General features: G+C 37.2%; 1 protein-coding gene across 1 annotated transcript in view; it reads right to left on the bottom strand.

Annotated features, from left to right (window-relative positions):
• The window catches only part of TMEM135 (transmembrane protein 135), a 2,670,197-nt gene that overhangs the window by 295,692 nt on the left and 2,355,372 nt on the right, over nt 1-19,133 (bottom strand). Inside the window, exon 8 of the mRNA XM_044071311.1 lies at nt 18,242-18,406. Within this exon, the coding sequence (XP_043927246.1) occupies nt 18,242-18,406 (165 nt within the window). The remainder of the gene's footprint in view (nt 1-18,241; nt 18,407-19,133) is intronic.

Genomic DNA, 19,133 nt, shown 5'->3' with positions numbered 1-19,133 from the left:
ACTGAAGCATCATTCTTGGTGAAGGCAGGATTGCTCATTGTCTGAGGTCATACCAGTCTGGGCTACATAATCGGAGAGCTCCTCAATGTCTCTTTTCATGTGGCTATATTTTCAGAGGAGTCAACAGTTGTTGGGGAAGCAGCTAGTTTTACATGGCTTGAGTAAGTTATTAATGGCTGTCCAGGACTTTTGAGGGTTGTTTTTGTACTTGATTTGAATGCTGTGATAATATAGTTATTAATGGCTGTCCAAAACTTTTGAGGGTTGTTTTTGCACTTGATTTGAATTTTGTGATAATATTTAGTTTTATCTGACTTGATCATTCTCTTTGCTTTATTTCTTAGTACTAGTTTGTTTAGCAGTATTGGTTTTCATTTTGTGCATGTGTTCCCAAGGCTTTGTCTCTAGTTTTAAGTAGTGATCATGTTTCTTTAGTCAGCCAGGGGGTGAAGTTGGACTTAATTCTGATGATTCTGAGTGGGATATGTTTGTTTAAAATGTCCAGGAAGGTAGAGTTGAAGTATTTGACTGCATTTTCTAGATTAAGTAGTTTAAGGGGGGTCCAATTACAACTATTTAGAGATGTAATAAATTTGCTAGGGTTGAACTTTCTTTTGTTTCTATTATGTGGAATATGGTAAGTTTGACATGTGATGTTTGACATCTTATTAGAAGGGTTGGTAAGTGGTCAAGAAAACTATCAGGAAGACAGCCAGTGGTAGAACAAGGCTGGTTGATTTGCAGTATCCAGTCAAGGATTGACTGTTTCTTGGTTGATTTGTCAGTCCTAGTGGGAGGCAGAATGGCTTAAGATAATCCGAAGAGGTTAATGCACTTTGTGGGATTACATGAGCTGCAGGTTTGCCAATCTGTGTTGAAATCCCCCATGATGATAGTTTCTTGAGGAAGTGTCTCGGAGTCTCAGGACAGTAAATTCTCTTGGGTGTCTATGTTTTTGCTGGGTGGGATGTAACAGTCTATGATGTTGATTACTTTTTTGGGGATTAATTATAAGCCTTGTAAGAACTAATTCAGTGTTCTTAAAAGCACTGGCAGGATGATCTAGGGTTACTACATTAAGCTGATTTTAAAATAGGATTGCTATATCACCTCCTTTTTTCTCTCCCTGTTTTTATGTAAGATACTGTAATCTGTCACTGTATTTCATTGTTAGTGGGATAAGATTTTAGCCATTCTCAGCAGGACAACATCTGGTAAATATAGTGTAAGGTTGGTGTGTAAATCATGAAGTTTATTGGAAATGCTTCTGATGTTAACGTTTAGCATTAATAGGTTAGTATTTTTCCTTCAGTGCTGAAGTAAGCTTAAGGAATGTAGTTGGGTGGGAGTGTTGGTATTATGGGTCTGTGAGCCAGGGCTGGAATTAATATTTCCACTAATAGCTAGTTTGGATACATATGGACTATAGTCTTTATGATCTTAGCCAAGTAGCTGTCGTATTTTATGAATGGTTTACGGGAGTGATGTGAGAGTAGGTATGTTAGAGGGGTGTTGAGAGGGTTAGGCATGCTGAAGATAGATGAGGAAATGAGGAAGAAATACAAATTTTTATTACGGGTGTTACTAAACTAGCTAGTTATGTGCTGGCAATTGGACAGACCCCAAATACATGGAAACAAGCTATTATAACAGATATTCATAAACCAGGTATGGATTCTTCACAACCTGGGTTATACAGACCAAAATTGACACTTGATCATCATTATTAATTATTTACTACAATTGCCAAATTATTAGCACATAACCTAACTCTTATTGACTTGATCTGTAACAGAGTTTTTTTTTAATGGGTAGGACCCATGACTTACTTAAAACATGTATGTTGATAAAAGATGTATTGGCTGAAGTTTGAACACTGAAAATGCTTTTGACAGGATTTGTTGGCAGTACTGATGTGAAGTAGAAAGACTGATTTTCCTGAAAGGTGTGCGAATTTAGTAAAAGATTTGCATTATAATTCCTCAGCACAAATTAAGATAAGAAATAGACTTACCAAGCAGAGGCACTGGATAGGGTGTTCTCTTCACCCTCTTTTATTTGCTATTTATCTTGAAATGCTGACATGGAGGTTGAAGCAGATAAAAAGTAAGTGGCTATGAGCTGTATGGATTTACTCATGAGGTGGAACTATACACAGATGACTTGCTTATTTTTATGATGTCTTATAAAAGGGATTTAAAAGTGATGCTTCAGGAGCCCTGCTGATATTGTTAAATTGCTGGATATATGATAGTCACAGAAATGACTAAAGCCATAATGATTAAACATTCATCTAGTGATTGGCTGAGTAAAGAGAATACCTTTCTGAGAGACTCACTTCAGCTATCTTACATAGGACTGAAGTCAACAAGCACAGTTGAAGATCATTGCTCTTAATACTAGGAAAACTATGTAAGATCTATACAGGAAATGGGATGATAGTTGCCTAGATATAACACTAAGAATTATGAGTTTCAAGGTCTGCTTCTTCCCTCAGATGAGTTTTTTTAGTAAATTGGGAAAAAAAACTACAGAAACAAAAATACTCGGGTGGCATGGAATTTTTTTAAGTTCTGGAAAGAGTTAGTCATTGGTGTTTTAAGTGTGCACGTCTATAGTTTACAAGTTAGTATTTTGAAATTCGGCATTGTAAGCTTTCAGTATAATGAGTTTCAGTCAAGTGAGGTTTCAGTATTTTGAAAAATCGGTATTATAGTCTCGGTCAAATAAAATTCAGTCAAATGAGATTTCAGTCATGTGAAGCAGACCCTTTATTTTAGTTATATATTGAATGAATTTCATATTACTGTCTGTAGTAAGGCTTAGGAAATGTAATGTTTTCCGTTTTACATTCTCTTTTTGTAAATTGTGATTTTCGGCAACTAATAAACTTTTTGTATATTCCCTGTAAATCTTTGTAAAAAAATTTTGTAACCTTTTACAGATCTTTTCTCCCTGGGTCTCTGTTGAAAACGGGCTACTTCCCAACTGGACACTACCTGGTTAACAAATGTAAAATAAAACAAATAAATACGAAGACATCAAACAAAGCCATGAGGTAAGAGCAGCAATTTGTGTAATTACACCCGAGGCAGAAAGTACAGTACACAGAATGGAAGGTGGTGATCTGTTATTTCAAGCAAGAAATGGAACTTTCATGATCCAATGTCACAATAAAAGAAAAAATATATGACAAAATCAATGCCTCGGATAATATAAGATTTTCAATGATTTCCTCAAGCATTCAGTTTTGAGTCACAGTACTTTTTTTTTTTTTCAACATCTGGGTCAGTGATTACTCAGGTGAAGTTGCCAGAAAATTCTTCCAACTCATAGAGGGTTTATTTTTATTTTATTATTTTTTTAAGTTGCTGTCTTTTGTTACTTATGTAAAAGGATATACGCTGGACTTAATTTTCCATCTAGGTATGATCAAATCAGATCTGCAGTTGTCTCATTATGGGTTTCTTTTGCTTAGAGTTTGCATGTCTTCCCTGAGTGTTTATGGGCTTGGTCTGGCTGCACCAATTTCCTCCCATAGCCCAACAATGTGCTGAAGGCAAAATGGCACTTCTCCAAACTGCCCAGAGTTGTGTGTGTGTGTGAGACTGGCATCTTATCCAGCATTGCATCTATTGAGTGGCAGGACTGGCACTTCCTTAAAACCCTGAATTAGAAAAGATGGATATCAGAAAATGTCATAAAAGAGGTCATACTGAGACACTACATAAGTGAAGAAATTGTGATAAAAGGCAAATTAAAAGGCAAATGTGCAGAATTACAGATGTGGTTCAAAATATGTCTAGATGCATGAAACAATGAATTATCAGACAAGAGAGAGTCAGACACAGAAGGTGAACATTATGATTTATTGTGCTTACAGCTGTAGAACATGAATGAAACTGACAGATAAATAACACAGATTATGCAACAACACCCCCCCATTAATATTTCAAAACGTGCACGCTGATTGGTCAGCATGCACGTTGTAAATCAGACTTATACTAATGGAAAAAGGTCCGGTCGCCCGGACTTTTTCCATTAGTATAAGTCTTTTTAGAGCAATGGAGAACGCAAGATCTCCATTGTTTTTTACACACTGTCTCGCTATGTTAAAGGAGTTTAACATAGCGAGACAGCTTTAAAAAAAAACAGAGATTCTCCATTGCTTTTTTTAAAGCTGTCTCAATATGTTAAACTCCTTTAACATAGTGAGACACTTTGTAAAAAGCAACGGAGATCTTGCTTTCTCCGTTGCTTCCACATACAGCTCTGATGTACTGCGTAAGCCTACGCATGCGCAGTACATCAGAATTGCCGCAGAATTCCAGACAGCTGTGGAAGGGCAGCAAGGAGGCATTATACAATGCCATTATTTAAGAAAAGTAAGTATTTTTTTTTCTTAAATAATGTCATTGTATAACAGCAATAACCCATGCCTGGGTGTGGGTAATGCTGGATTTACCCACGGTTGTCTTTGTTTGGCCACTCATACTTCGCCCTCGTGACCAAACCACACCAACCGTGGGTAAATCCAGCATTACCCACACCCAGGCGTGGGTTATTGCTATATTATCCCACAGATGGCATGAGTAAAATATATGATGCATTTTGACAAGTGTGGTGCTTTGAATGGAATTTAATTGCAATGACTACAAGAAATTATTTTCGGACACACTGACTGAGTGTGAACTATCACTAGAGAAAGCATGAGGTAATTCACAGAAGGAGGCAACCAAGGACAGCAACAAGCCATGATTATCAGCAAATGTTTACCAAAGACATGAGAACATTGCAGAACATAAATGCAAAGCCTACAATAGAAACAAATGCTATCCCATAAAACGATGAGGTGAGAAAAGTACTCTGTGTATCTAAGACAGAAAATGAAGAACACATGATGGAAGTTGGTGATGTACCATCCAAAGTGGACTGAAGTAGAATGACTAGGCTACACCTTTAGTGCTAGTAATAAAAAAAGGGTCAAATGGGATGTTTACATCTCAGAAGATTTTAAAGCAACTGGTAATGCAACCTGAAGGACTGCAGATTATTCCCTGAGACACCGAAGATGTTTTCATATACCTGACTTGGTTCAGGCTATGGAGAAATGGAAAAGGACATCCCCCAAGAATTTCATGATTTCCAGTGAGCCACTTGCATTTAGTATCAGCTAATGGATCAAGCACTCCAAGAAATTCCTAATGCAAAGTGCTACCCAATTAATTGCTCTTCTGGTGATGGGAAACAACAATGATGAATACATGGATAACCTGCATAGTGACATAGACAGTAAAAAAGGTTTTGAGAAAACAGAAAGAATTATACATTTTTCAAATATGAAATGTCTCAATGTGGGCATGGCATTGTCAAAAATAGAACACACAAGTATCAAGATAAGCTGTAAGCAATCACCCAGACCTCAGAATGTATCAAATCTAAGGGGCTACTTAGGGCTGGGAAAATTATACTAGACATCTATTGAACCATTGAAATGTGTTGCAGACATTAAATGTACTGCTGCAGAAGAGGCTATTTGGAAACTGATAAAGAAATCTAAACACACTTTTGAAATGCTGAAAATGATTATGTCCCACAAAGAAATGATCCACGTTGATTCTGACTGGACATAATGCTTCGAACTTACTAAAATCAGCACCAGTCTACTTCAGTAATTCCAGAATGGTATAAAAAGACCTACTGTGTCTGCTTTAAGGTCAATGAATAAACCTGAATGCGACTATATCCATATGTTATAAAGGTTATCATAGTCTCAGGAATAAAACCGTTCAAGAAATATTTACATAAAATACATTTACCCTGGCTACGGCTCAACCACCTGCTGGTATGCACACTCAGCACAAGCAATGTGGTTTCCCTAATGACTGCAGACCAGATGCAATGTTCATCTCTGATCCTAAAGAGGACATTCATATTGCACCACACACAAGGAGACAGACAGACAGACACAGCAACTTTAAAGGACTGTGATAACTGATTTATGAAAAGCCTAATAGTAAGCATCCTTGCATGTATGGAAATAGCCATCTGTAACATATCTGTAAATGAGTTTGAGCCACTTTTTGGGTTTCCTCTTCCTAGCTACACACTCAAAATGGCATAAAGTAGATCATATGTATAGAGGTAATGGCATCTGAAAAAATTAATAGCACATGATCTGAAATTGTTACTGGACGTGTATCAAAGTTCTCAATTAAATGGATATGTTCCTGTGAAATATAATTTCTATTAAGTCTAGCCCAGTTACTGTACCATAGGGAATAGGTTCATAGGTTCATAGGTTCATACTAGGCTATCTGCCCGAGGGCATTTACAAGCCTAGCCCATAGTTTTGTGGCTTACGCCACCCCTTTAGTATGGGGAACTATACCCATTATTTTGCTGTGCCTCTGTTGAGCAGTGACACTGAGGTAATCCCTGGGGTATATCTGCGATCTCCCATCCATTGGTCAAGATTTATCTTGAACAAGGCCAGCGAGGTGCTCTGCCTCACATATACCGGGATTTTATTCCACAGCATATAATACGTGAATAGTCTCCAAGCTCCTGCTACTCAATTCATGTTTTTCATGCCAAATATTTTCATAAATTTCTTCAGAAATCTACCTTTTTTTGTTAGATTTTCCCTTCTAAGCCCACCACATGCATCCTCATTTTTCCAAATCAAATTCCACTCCCCACATATGTCCTGCTGAAAGCTGCTTATGTCTCCCATGTTTTAAGCTCTGATACAGCATTTTTAGGTGGAATATAAATTCATAACCCAAAAAAACAGCTTGAACTCCAGAAAACTTGCTTACAGGCTCCCAGTCACAGAAGATAATAAGCGTTCTCTTCACAATCCACTTTTCGTTGAGTACACCTTACTCAACTTCATCAGATACAAGTGTAAACAAAGAAATACAAATTATTACAACTAAGCACTCCATTTGAACTCGTGAACTAATCTGGCAATTGAGACTCAATGCATGTCAATTTCCAGGTATTAATGAATTGAGCTCAATTATGTGTATATTACATTTGAAGAACTTGGCCAGATAACATCAACATGCACCTTTTCTTTTTAGTAGGGTTTTCTTTATCTATCATTAGTACCCATAACAATTCGAGTGATTAGAAGATACATGTATTATTCATGGCCAGAAACTTACCTGGCCAGAAGATACATGTATTATACATATATTATTCATGTTTTATACTTCCTAATCTTTACTTTTTCATCTTATATACATATTTTAACATATATACATTTTGATGACCCGATCAACCTTAGTAGTAATGGTTAGATCGTTGGAGTGAATTTTGGTCCAATGGCTGGTACACTCTAAACGTACAAGACGCCCTTGTCATCTAGTAGTACAATTGTGTTTGTGTTATAGTCTATACATACACAGATAAACATATGTATCTTTTGTTATTGTACGTAACTTTACGATTTCTTTTTGAAGAAATAAGTTTTAGGAAATGAGTTGTTTAAGTGCAACATTTGTTTATCTAGACTCTAAGAGCAAGACAAACATGTTAATTAAACGTATAGCATATACAACTACATATAAAACTAAGGATAGTAATCTACTGTTGTATGACTTGCACCACGCAAAATTTGTAGTTTTTACACTACTTTGTTTTTAAGGGTTTGTAAAATTAAAACTAAACTAAAACAAAACAAAGTTAATTTATAAGCAACAAAATGACCGGAATACTTGAATGCTTTTAGAGTAGTGAAGGAAGGTTTGGTTTTACTTAACACATAACCCGAGATGTGTTGGTTAATTGAGTGAAGTCTTTTATGAAGGATAAAATAGCTACACATTGTAGCGCACAGAAGGAGGTTACTTTTTAACATGCTAAATGTTTTAGTATATACTTACTTACATACAAATATTTTTTAACATACTTTTTAATATACACTTTTTAGTAAAAAGCTACAGTGCTAGTCAGTGTGCTTTCATACTGAATTATGTAGTTATGTGTAGAAGACAATATGGTTGATATAAAAACAAACACTACAATGTATCTTTAAATTTTTAAACAATGGAGTAGTTGGATACAAACACTTAACCAATAACAGTGTTGAAAGCGTTTAGCACGTGACTTGGTTACGAGTTCAAATGGAGTGCTTAGTTGTAATAATTTGTATTTCTTTGTTTACACTTGTATCTGATGAAGTTGAGTAAGGTGTACTCAACGAAAAGTGGATTGTGAACAGAACGCTTAATAAATTAACAACTTTTACATTCGTTCATAGTTATCTTCTGTGACTGGGAGCCTATAAGCGAGTTTTCTGGAGTTCAAGCTGTTTTTTTGGGTAAGCAGTTTGAGTTGTTTTTTACCAGAATATAAATTCATGCCAGTGTAATCCTAATCTCTTGCCAGTAGCCCCTTATAAATACAAATCTGCCACTATTAACTTTCTTTTCCATCTTCCATCACAACCAGAGTTCCTCTAGCAATCTTCCATCACAACCAGAGTTCCTCTAGCAATTAATATAAGTACTCCTATTTTTATTTGTCCATGATATTCTGTGAAATATCCATCCAGAAATAATTTCTTTATCAAATTCATATGCTCATTTCTTTCCAAATGTATCTGCTGTAGCATTGCTACTCGAGCTCTGCATTTCTTAATATAATGAAGTACTCTGCTTTTGTCAATGTCTGTGAGACCATTCACTTCCCAAGATGATATGAAAAGTGTTGCCATTATGGCAAGAAGTCATTATTCCTACCTATTATATATGGCAGCTTTTTAAAATGTCTAATTCCAGCTTTTCTGACACATGCTCCCATTATTGTTTGGCAGGTTAATCCGTTATACAGTTTTTGTTTCTTTTAATTAAACACTGGAACCTATGTCACATTTTACAAGACATTTTGTTAAAAAACCCTCAAACATAATAACAAACATACCCTTATAACACTCACATAACCTACTAAACTTAACAAAAACCTAAATAACTATGTACATCTTCAAATAATGAAGTTTAACCCTCCTAACAGGAACATATGTTCCAAACAGACAGCTAACACAGGACATATTTAACTTGAAATCAGGATTATCCATGCTAAGAAGCACATTATTGCCTGTGCTTCTGTTTACACAAATTGGTGTCTGTTCTTTTTGTTTAATCTTTATTGCCTTTTCCTCAGATGTGAAAACTACTTGCATACTTTCATAATTCATTAATTTTTAATCTTGAAGAAATTATTGTTCTGTCTTTCCTTGCCCTATTATAAGCTTGCCTCCATGGAAAAGTAAGAGAAAAAAGTTTAATGTAGTCCTCTGTTGAAGCCTGAAAGACAAGCTGAAACATTTATTGCTAAATGAAAATTTTCAATGTATTCAGTGTTCTCATATTTACTTGCTTCCACTTAAAATTTGTTATTAGATTAAGCCAAGGCTCTTAATCCAGACATTCACCTATGCAAAAGTAAGGGAAAACATATCAGCTCTCCATATGTTATGGGTTGTGTACTTTTACACACCATCATCTAACTCAGCAATCCAAGATTACAGCCTAATAACTTAAACATACTTTATCTAGCTTTTCTTCCCTTTTTTGCAATGTGATGCCTACATTTCTCAATACCAGAAAAGAAGAGAAGAGGAAGGGGTTTGTTTACTTTAATAACTTTATCACATAGAAGAACTAAAAAATACTTTACTATAAAATATGCAATTTATATTGTGAAAAGTTTTACAGAACTTAAGAAAATAAAGTTTTACTTACAGTAACCTTTTTTTTTCCTCCTCCCCTCCCCTAAGAGTTCTTCCAAATATTAATGACACGAAGTAAGGCAAATGCCTTTCACTTCCTCACAAGTTTAACAAAGTAAATAAAAAGTCCATTCTTTTCGCTATACAGCCAATTTCACAAATATGATTGAAGCTTTGCAGTGTCTCATTCATTTACTAATTTCCATGGTGCTGGTCTTCTTCCTGATCATCTCCTACCTCCAGATTCTGGTTCATTTCCATGGTGCCTGAAACACACTCCACACCACCAAAGCTGCAATACTGGAACACAACACGAACAGTCAAAACTGTGTGAATATCTTTTAATTCTGGTACCTCGGCCTTCGCCTTCTCATGGAATACATTTTATGAGTCAAACAACACCCCTTTTATAACACATCCATGTCATTTACATAAATAATTGGTTCAATTAAACCATTAAACATTAAACCAAATTTCATCAGTGACACTTTTACTCTAAAGTTTCCAACTTCACATTTGAAATCGCATACTTCTTATTATAAAATGTTATGCATTAAATAAATTACATTAAATTCTATTCCATGAACAAAATTTTTTTACATTATATTACATTTATAATTATGATTAATGCACTCCATCAATTCTGTTAAACATGACCTTGTTTTTTGTACATATAATAATAGATATCAAATGCAAAAACTTATGTTTTAAAAAATTTTATTATATAGAAATATTTGCTATATTTCTATATTCATACCATTTGGAAAGAGAGTTTTATAATTTAAAATGAATCTAGATTCCATTTCCAATAATTTAATAAGAGAAACTGCCTCATCACCAAAACTCCTGGGTTTCCCCAAAACACAAAAAATAAACCCTTCCGGAACCCCCCCATGCTGTTCGCAAAAGTGCTTGGCCACCGGACTTTCTAGTCTTTCATGCCTAATGTCGCCCAAATGCTCCAAAATCTTGAGCTTGACTTTTCTGCTGGTTTGACCAATGTACCATTTTTGTTTGGCACAACCACAACCTATGATGTAAACTACCCCAGATGAATTGCAATAAAAATATTCCAGAGCCTTATAATATACATTACTGATTTTTGTTCCATCTAAACTTCTGACCCTGGAACATACTTTGCACCTCCCACATCTGAAGGTTCCTTTCTTAATACTGTGCCTTCGTGTTTTCCTAATATTTAATATTTCTTTTAAATTGGGATATCTACCATAAGTAAAGGTTACTGTGGTTGGAAATAGTCTCCCCACCTTGTCATCCCCAGTAATAATAGGCCATAATTTTAAAACTACCTCTCTCAACACACAAGAAAATTGAGAATATTTAGTAATGAAAAACATTTTTTTCATTTAATCCTTCCACCTCAACATCTTCCCTCTGCGTATTAGGACATCCAAACACATGCAATGAACCATTCCTCTCAAACTTCCTTAAGCCCAATTCCTGTTCTACTTTTGTTCTAGCTGATTTGATTTTCACTTTAGAATAATTTCTTTCACTTAGTTTGCTCTCGAGCTTATCAAACTCCATGTTGATCCTTTCTAGTTCAGAAGTGTTGAACCCTATACGTTTGAATTCCCCTAATGGTAAAGAGTCTATAAGGCAATCACTATGCATGCTGGAAGCATGCAAAAAATTAAAAAGGGGTGTTGTTTGACTCATAAAATGTATTCCATGAGAAGGCGAAGGCCGAGGTACCAGAATTAAAAGATATTCACACAGTTTTGACTGTTCGTGTTGTGTTCCAGTATTGCAGCTCATTTCCATGGTGCCCCTGATTCTTCTGGTCAACTTTTGTGCGTTTCTCCATCTCTCACATATTTTCCTTTGGAACAGTGGAAAATGATTCACTGGCAAAGCCACTCCCATGTGTTTTATTATCAGAAGAATGAGAAACAGAGTCCCCTTCTGCTTAATGGCTCATTTTGTATTGGACAAATTTTTGCTTTTCCTCCTAAGCCTGTTCTGCATTAAAAAATGACTTTGATCTTCCAGGGAAAAAAATGTTCTGAAGACAGCTGGGTACAGCAGCTTGAATTTCATACCAACCTGTCAGCATTCACTGATTACTGGAATTAATTTGTTTTTCCTCTGCCTGGTGTACGGTGAATAATAATTTTCCACAAACTATCTGCTGTCACCAACTTTTAATACTTTGCTCTTTTGCCACATTTTTTTCTTTCTGCTGGTATGTTTTCATCTTTACTAACAGAGGTCTTGCCTGCTTTCTTATGGCCATATTTGGAGCAGGCATACATGGTGCTCTTTCAATTAACAGTTCCTGCTGTGGAATACGAGTCCAGTTGCTTATCTGTGCCTTATAACATTAATACAGTCTTGTTCCTTCTAGTTTCTCTAGTCAAGCAGAAAATCTCAGATTTTCCCTACATGCTCTGTCTCTAATTCTACCATTTTTTTAAAAACATCTTTTCTTGAACAGTCTCAAACTCGGCCATCTTTTTCTTCATTTCAACCTCTGAATTTTGCAGGTTTATCAGGTCATCTGAATATCTGTTTAAAGCTTCTTCCCTTTTTTCAGCCTTTTATTATTTGAGTTGATATACTTCTTGAGTGTCTCATTTATTTTCATCAGCTCTGAGCACATCTGACTTAAATTTTCCAACAGATTACTGGAAGCCATGTCTTACAAAAAAGCTGGAGTTTGAACTGCTTTTAGCTGCTTTTAGCTGAACAGCTGCAAAATTCTTCCCAATCAGTGTTTTCTCTTCACTTTTTCTAGTTAATTTTCTTTCAGGCTCTTTTAGTTTCTTCTTTGCAAGCATCCAGGCTGTGTACTTACTAGCCAGTAAATTAATTTTACTCAAGCTGACAATATCTCTGGTTGCAGTTTCTCAGGTTCTGTTTTTATAATGGGAGAGATTAAGTCAAGTTGTTGATCAGTGTGCAGGCATCTTGTAAGTACTACATTCACTACTTTTGACATGAGGTGGAATGAACCTCAGTGGTAAGATCTTGGACCACAAAATAAATAATCTATTTTTCAATTACCATAAGACATATACAGCTAATACTACTACATGAGCAAAGTTATTCTTGAACAGAAATGTTGGGGCTAGAATAGAAAATGTTCAAAGATTTGTATAAAAGACACTGAGGGGAATTCACTGAGGTCAGTGCAAAAGTACAAGTCGCACTCCGCCCCCACCCCCACACGTAAATTAAATATACCAACTCCGAGCTCTCACTACAGTGGGGTTAGGAAATTAACTTTTTCCCCACTGTAGTGTGATCTCGGGGCAGAGCCCCCAACATGGGAGGTGCAGGGGTACATGTTCCCCTGCAGAAACATAGTATCAAGTGTGTTTACTACTTTGGTGGTGTTTTAGGTGGAGGGGATGTTATTTATATGTGATTTGTAGGTTTTGAAGTTGTGGTGCAAAGTTTCAATGTTATGAAATTCAATGTTATGAGTTTTAGACATTATGGGTTTTAGATGTTAAGGTCTCAATGTTTTGAGCTTCAACGTTATGAACTTTAGATGTTTTGAAGGGGATCCATACACACACACTCTACTGATCCTTGCTTGAGGGACTTGGATCACGGTGGAAAAGGATCCAAACAGGACCAGTTCACTTAACCAGATAACAAACAAACAAATACATTAATAAATAGTGGAAGATGAGGCATAGAAGGAAACTGATGTTATGTGGCTGTGAGATACCGGCTGGAATAGATAGGCAAAGTAAGTACACTTCATTGACCTGTTAGCACAATCATACAACAGCAGTTAGATTACACTAGACTTGCTTGATGGCAGAAGGAGACTATAAACCTGTTTAATCTGCCATTTAAAGTGCCTTTTAAAGTGTATTTAATAAGCTGCCTCTACTCCAATCCCCCCCCACCACCAACACACATCCTCTTTCCACAGACCCTTCTCTGTAAAGAAATAATCTGAAGATCAGGAGCAACTCTTTCAGAGAGTACTGACTGTACAAAGTAATCTACTGAGATTCAATTTCTGCAGCAACAGAGTCTGCTCTTTACTTCCACTGTTATGCAAGGTATTATTAAGTCTGTGGAGTTATGAGGAACGTCTTGCTACATGGAGGTGTAAAGAGGTTTGACAAGCATGCACATGAGCTTAGTGTGGACTTCAGACACTTGGTTTCAGTGAATTAGAATTTTACTGAAAGAATTGTTAATATCATGACACAAATCCAGGCGATCCAAGTTATCATAATTTCTACAAAGCAATGTCCTTGGAAGACAGCAACAGCAAGTACAATGGCACATGACTATGAAAAGATGGCAGATATTTTTCAAGGGTGTGAAATGAAGCAAATGTGCAATAGGAGGCCACACCCCTATGAAAGTAGCATCAGACACAACCATTTGGCTCACCAGTACACTCAAATGTGGACACAGCAAATACAGTGATATGCCCTACAGGGTTCTACTATGGGCACTTTATGTTAGCTGTTCCAGATACGGCAGCTGACCACATTCAAGCCCCTACAATATACAGTGAAAACAGCAATAAGGCCAAAGTAAACAGTACAGCAACAGACAGCACACCAGCCACCCAATGACATCAGAGGCACTGTACAGGGATGATGCGGATGTTACTTTTGTAAAGCAACATGTGCAGGCAATGCCTGTGACATTAAATACTGTCACTGTACAACACAACAGTGAAGCACATGCATCAGGCAGGACAGCAGGAAATGAACATACAGACATAGGACAGAACAGTCCATAGTGAAGAAGTAGAGAGATGACAGCAGTGGTTAAAAAGGACTAAAATGCAAAGCATAAAGGAGAAACATTCTAAAGGAATGTAGGGAAAACGTTTCCAAGCGAAGATGAAAAACAAAGTAAAAAGATCACCAGTGGTTCTGGTAAATCCTCTTCACATCCTGAACCCCTGTGCACATCCAAAATTCAAGCCACGGGATGAACATGTAAACAGAATACAAGATGCAAGAGCTCATCCCATGACAGAGTAGCAGGATGTTATTTACTCTGTTGTTTGTTATAAAAACAGGCCAATTAATTAATTAAATCAGCCTCTATACTAGTACAATACACAAGTGCTCCTATCTTAGCTAGGTATGTAAACTGTAGAAATACTATACAAAGACAACACCAGCATCTGTGCCAATAGTCTTATGGGTCAACAACTTCAACGGCAAACATACAATAGCAGAGAAAAGTTTCCGGTCAAAAGTAGAGGTATAAGCTACAATACAATATCCCTAAAAGCAGCAATACTGTTCAGTAAACTACAATGGACAAATGTACATATCTTTCATTAAACATTTGTTTTAATACATACTACAGTCAAAGCCAGTATGCACAAAGGTATGACACTTCTAGGTCTGATATGCACAATATGACTAGAAGCAAGGTACTGGTAGGCATCTTTCAATTTCAAATGATCATGGGTTTGCTTTCCTGTTGGACTGATTCCAGCAGTGTATTCTGGGGCTGTGCAATCTAATCCAGGACTGGCAGTCTTTCTGCACTCTGACCAGTATTAGGCAGAAGTCGGTCTGATATCACGGGCACAAGGATCTTCCCAGAGGGCTCTCTTATCCTCCACTCTGCTTGCCAAGGTGGTTTCATACATAGTGAGAGCTTCCTTCACTTCCCGCTTCCAGGCATACTTGTCTGAGGTGACAGAATCCCAGTTGTTCACGCTAATGGACAAAGCTTGGAGGTCATGCTTGCTTATGCCTTTGTAATGTAATTTGGGTCACCTTTTCAGTCTCTTTCCAGACTCCAGCTCTCCAAAAAGAAGGTCTTTCAGTATACGGCCATCCATCACATGTGAGACGTGACCCAACCAATGCATACACCTCTGTTTCAGTAGGGTGAATATGAAGGTGGTGTCCATCCCCTTAAGCACTGTGCTGTTGGGAATCTTGTTCTGCCATGAGATACCAAGTATGTGCCTAAGGCAGTGCATATAGAATACATTGAGTCGCTGCTCCTGTTTTGAGCACAAAGTCCATGTTTGACTGACATATAGTACTGTGCTCAAAACACATGCTGTGAAAGTCTGCAAGTTGGTGTGCACAGTGAGCATATTATTAACTCATACTCTCTTTGTCACCCTGGAAAACATTGCGGTGGCTCTTCCAATGAAATTTGTGATCTTGCTATCAAGCGACAAGTTGTCAGAGATCATAGAGCCTAGTTACACAAACTAATGGATGACCTCCAGCTTACAGTCACTCACCCTGACAGATGGTACACTGCCCACATTTTGGCCCATCACCTGGGTCTTTTTTAAATTTATTGTGAGGCCAAATTCCATGCATGCATCCACAAAGCAACTGATGAGTGACTGAAGTTTCTGCTGAGTGTGAGCAGCAATAATTGCATCATCAGCAATACGGCAGATGTAGACACTTCCTAAGCATCCTGGACTTTGACCTAAACCTCAACAGTTTGAAGAGGTTGCCGTCCATTCTGGTTTAAAGAAAGATACCCTATATGTAGCAGTTCCAAAAGCAAATTTCCACAGAAATGAAGATACCAAACAATATTGGAGCCAGTACACACCCCTGCTTCACTCCACTGAAAATCTTGAAGTGTAAGGATGTGGCTCTGTCTTACATGATGGTCCCCTTCATGCTTTCATGGAAGGTCCTGATAATGCTAACCAGTGTTGGAGAACAGCCAATCTTTCTCAAAATCACAAACAGACCTTTCCTACTGATGAAGTTGAATGCTTTGGTCAGATCAGTGAAGGCAATATATAGAGGTTTGTTCTGCTCCCTGCAGTTTTCTTGTAGTTGTCTAACAGAGAATGTCTACAATAAACTGTTCAACTCTGAACCCTCACTGACATTTGGGGTAAACTCTGTCTTCAAGAACGTGGGGCCTCTTCAGCACAACATGTGCAAACAGCTTCCCCACAGTACGGAGAAGGCAGATATGGTGGTAGTTGTTACAATCAGTTTTGACACCCTTATTCTTATACACAGTAACCATGTTAGCATCCCTCATATATTGAGGTTCACTGCATTTGCTCCAAAACTGGCAAAGTATTGCATGCAGCTCTGAGAAGCAATGTAAGAATAGCTCTACGTATAGTACAGCACATATGTTGAAAATCTACAAAAAGCCTCATTCAGGTCTTTTGAAAAACGTACAAAGTTGCCAAACTCAGAATCAATTGTCCACTCTTGAGGAAGCAACCACAGCAGTAGTGATAAAATGATTTTTAATGGTTAAGCCCTTTTGTCTTTCACAAAAAATACAGACTTCTTCATAACCATGATGTTAGCTGTTCTCTTCCCAAGCTGTGATATAACATAACCTATTTGATCATATGCAGAGCTGTGTCCAGCACTAGGTGACCTAGGCAGTCGCCTAGGGCCCACTGGTTGGGAGAGCCCCCTGCTGGTCGAGGGCTACCACATTTACCTTTTTAATTAAAAAAAATACATGCGTTCTTTATTAAGGGCATTCAGTTCTGTGTGTCCCTAAGTGTGTCAACACACACAGTTGCTTGTTCTTCTTCAATTCTGTGCTCCATGCTTGGAATTTAAATACTGGATGCTGTCCTGCCTGCCTCCAAATAACACAAACATCCATCAGTGCTGCTGTTCTGCCTGCTTGCAAATGACATGACCATCCATCCCAAACTAGAATTAAACATAAATTAAACATAGACAGAACAACAACAAATAACTGACCACATCGGTAAGGTGCAGAATTAAACACAGATGAATGACCACATTGGTAAGGTAGGAGGGTGAGTGGATGCGTGTAAAACTACCTGCAAATAAAAAAATGAGCTTCAGTGCATTTTCAAGGAATTGTGATTTTCCAGGGAAGAGATGTTTACTGCTTCTCATGCTGTCTGTTTTCAAATTGCAAGTGTTTTGTTTAAGAAATGGTCATCACTGTTTGTGTATGTATTTAAAAAGCAGTGTTAGTAGCACAACAGGTAACATACTTGCTTTTGATGCATAAGGCTGTGGGGTCTACTCCCAAATGCGTGTAAATGGATTACTGATATTGTGTTGCACTTTAAGGATGGGAGATGGGGGTGCTGCAGTCCTGAGTGTGTCCTCCTTCGGATGAGATGCCTAGTAACTATGAACATGTTGAGAGTTTGCCATCCATTCCCTATTGCAATATTACCAGCTTACCATTTTTTTAATGTAACATAGGCAATTCATTCTTCAAGGGCAGCATGGTAATGAATTTGTAAATGAAACAATAAAATATAAAGTTGCTTACTAGCAGCAGCAACCTCTACATCAGTTAGAGATCTCTTTAATGTGGACTTATTCAGATGACTTTTACTTCTGCAGAGATTGTGCACATTACCTGATGATAGTGGATTGTAATGACAGACGTTTGAGTGATTCCTACTAAACTACTAGAAAAAAAATGAAAAGCAGCAGTGAAAACAAATCATTCACATACCAGATACATGACATTTTTATTAACTAACAATGCTATTTTAAAAGTTGCAGATAAATTGATACTGTATTCTCTCACATTGTATCTGCCAGTTTCTTTGCTATATCAATGACTGATATCCTACGTCTTCTGGAAGGAGGTACATCTTTTTCCAGTGTCACACTGCTCTTCTCAGATGCTTTTGCATAAACCAATTCTGGGAGAAATGAATGAGTTGGAATCTCTTCTTTCCCAACAATAAATCTGAAATAAAAATAATTTTAGTGTGATTACCACTGAGCAAGTGATGAATTTTTCTTTTCTCATTTTATTTCGGCTGTTCACAAAATGCTGCAAATAAATTAAAAGACAAATGCAGTGATTAGACGATGACCACACCTTCTGGGATTTTGCATTCAAATCAAACTGCATTCTGAGAGCCCAAATTATGAGAAGGCTTAAGTTGAATAGTTTCTCTGTTAGCAGAGGGAAACTGGAAGCAGCTGCAATAAACAAATGAGGTGTCCCACTAACACAGTATCACTTTCCTCATATCAGTGTACCTGTTACTTTCACATCAGAACTATGAATGAAAAATTATTTAAATTAGACTTTGTTTATTCAGTCAAATATTTTATATAACTTATTACTTTTTTCTTTTACACTTCTCTTACCCAAACACCTGTTGACCATCAGCAATCCCTCTTTCAGCTGCTTGGTCCATCTCGTCCCCCTTCTCATGGCCATACAGCCTACACTGTGGGGGTTAAAGCAAGCGTCATCCTTCTCCCTGTTGACGTCAGTTCCACTGGGATACCTTGGATCTCAACCCTTTCAAAGCACTCTAGCTTGCCTAGGTCATACACTGATGGAAACAAGTGTTTCACAGAGACACAAGCCCCTTCACCCCCCCAGCAACACCATCATATTTTATTATTCTCACTAACAGGTTGCTTTCTTTGTAATGCCTCAACCTGACTGCAACCAGTAA

Source organism: Protopterus annectens, chromosome 5.part0 (genome assembly GCF_019279795.1).
Source record: "Protopterus annectens isolate FY-2018-M chromosome 5.part0, PAN1.0, whole genome shotgun sequence".
NCBI lineage: Eukaryota > Metazoa > Chordata > Ceratodontiformes > Protopteridae > Protopterus > Protopterus annectens.
Note: the sequence above shows the minus strand (reverse complement) of the source record. Positions and strands in the feature narration are given on the sequence as shown.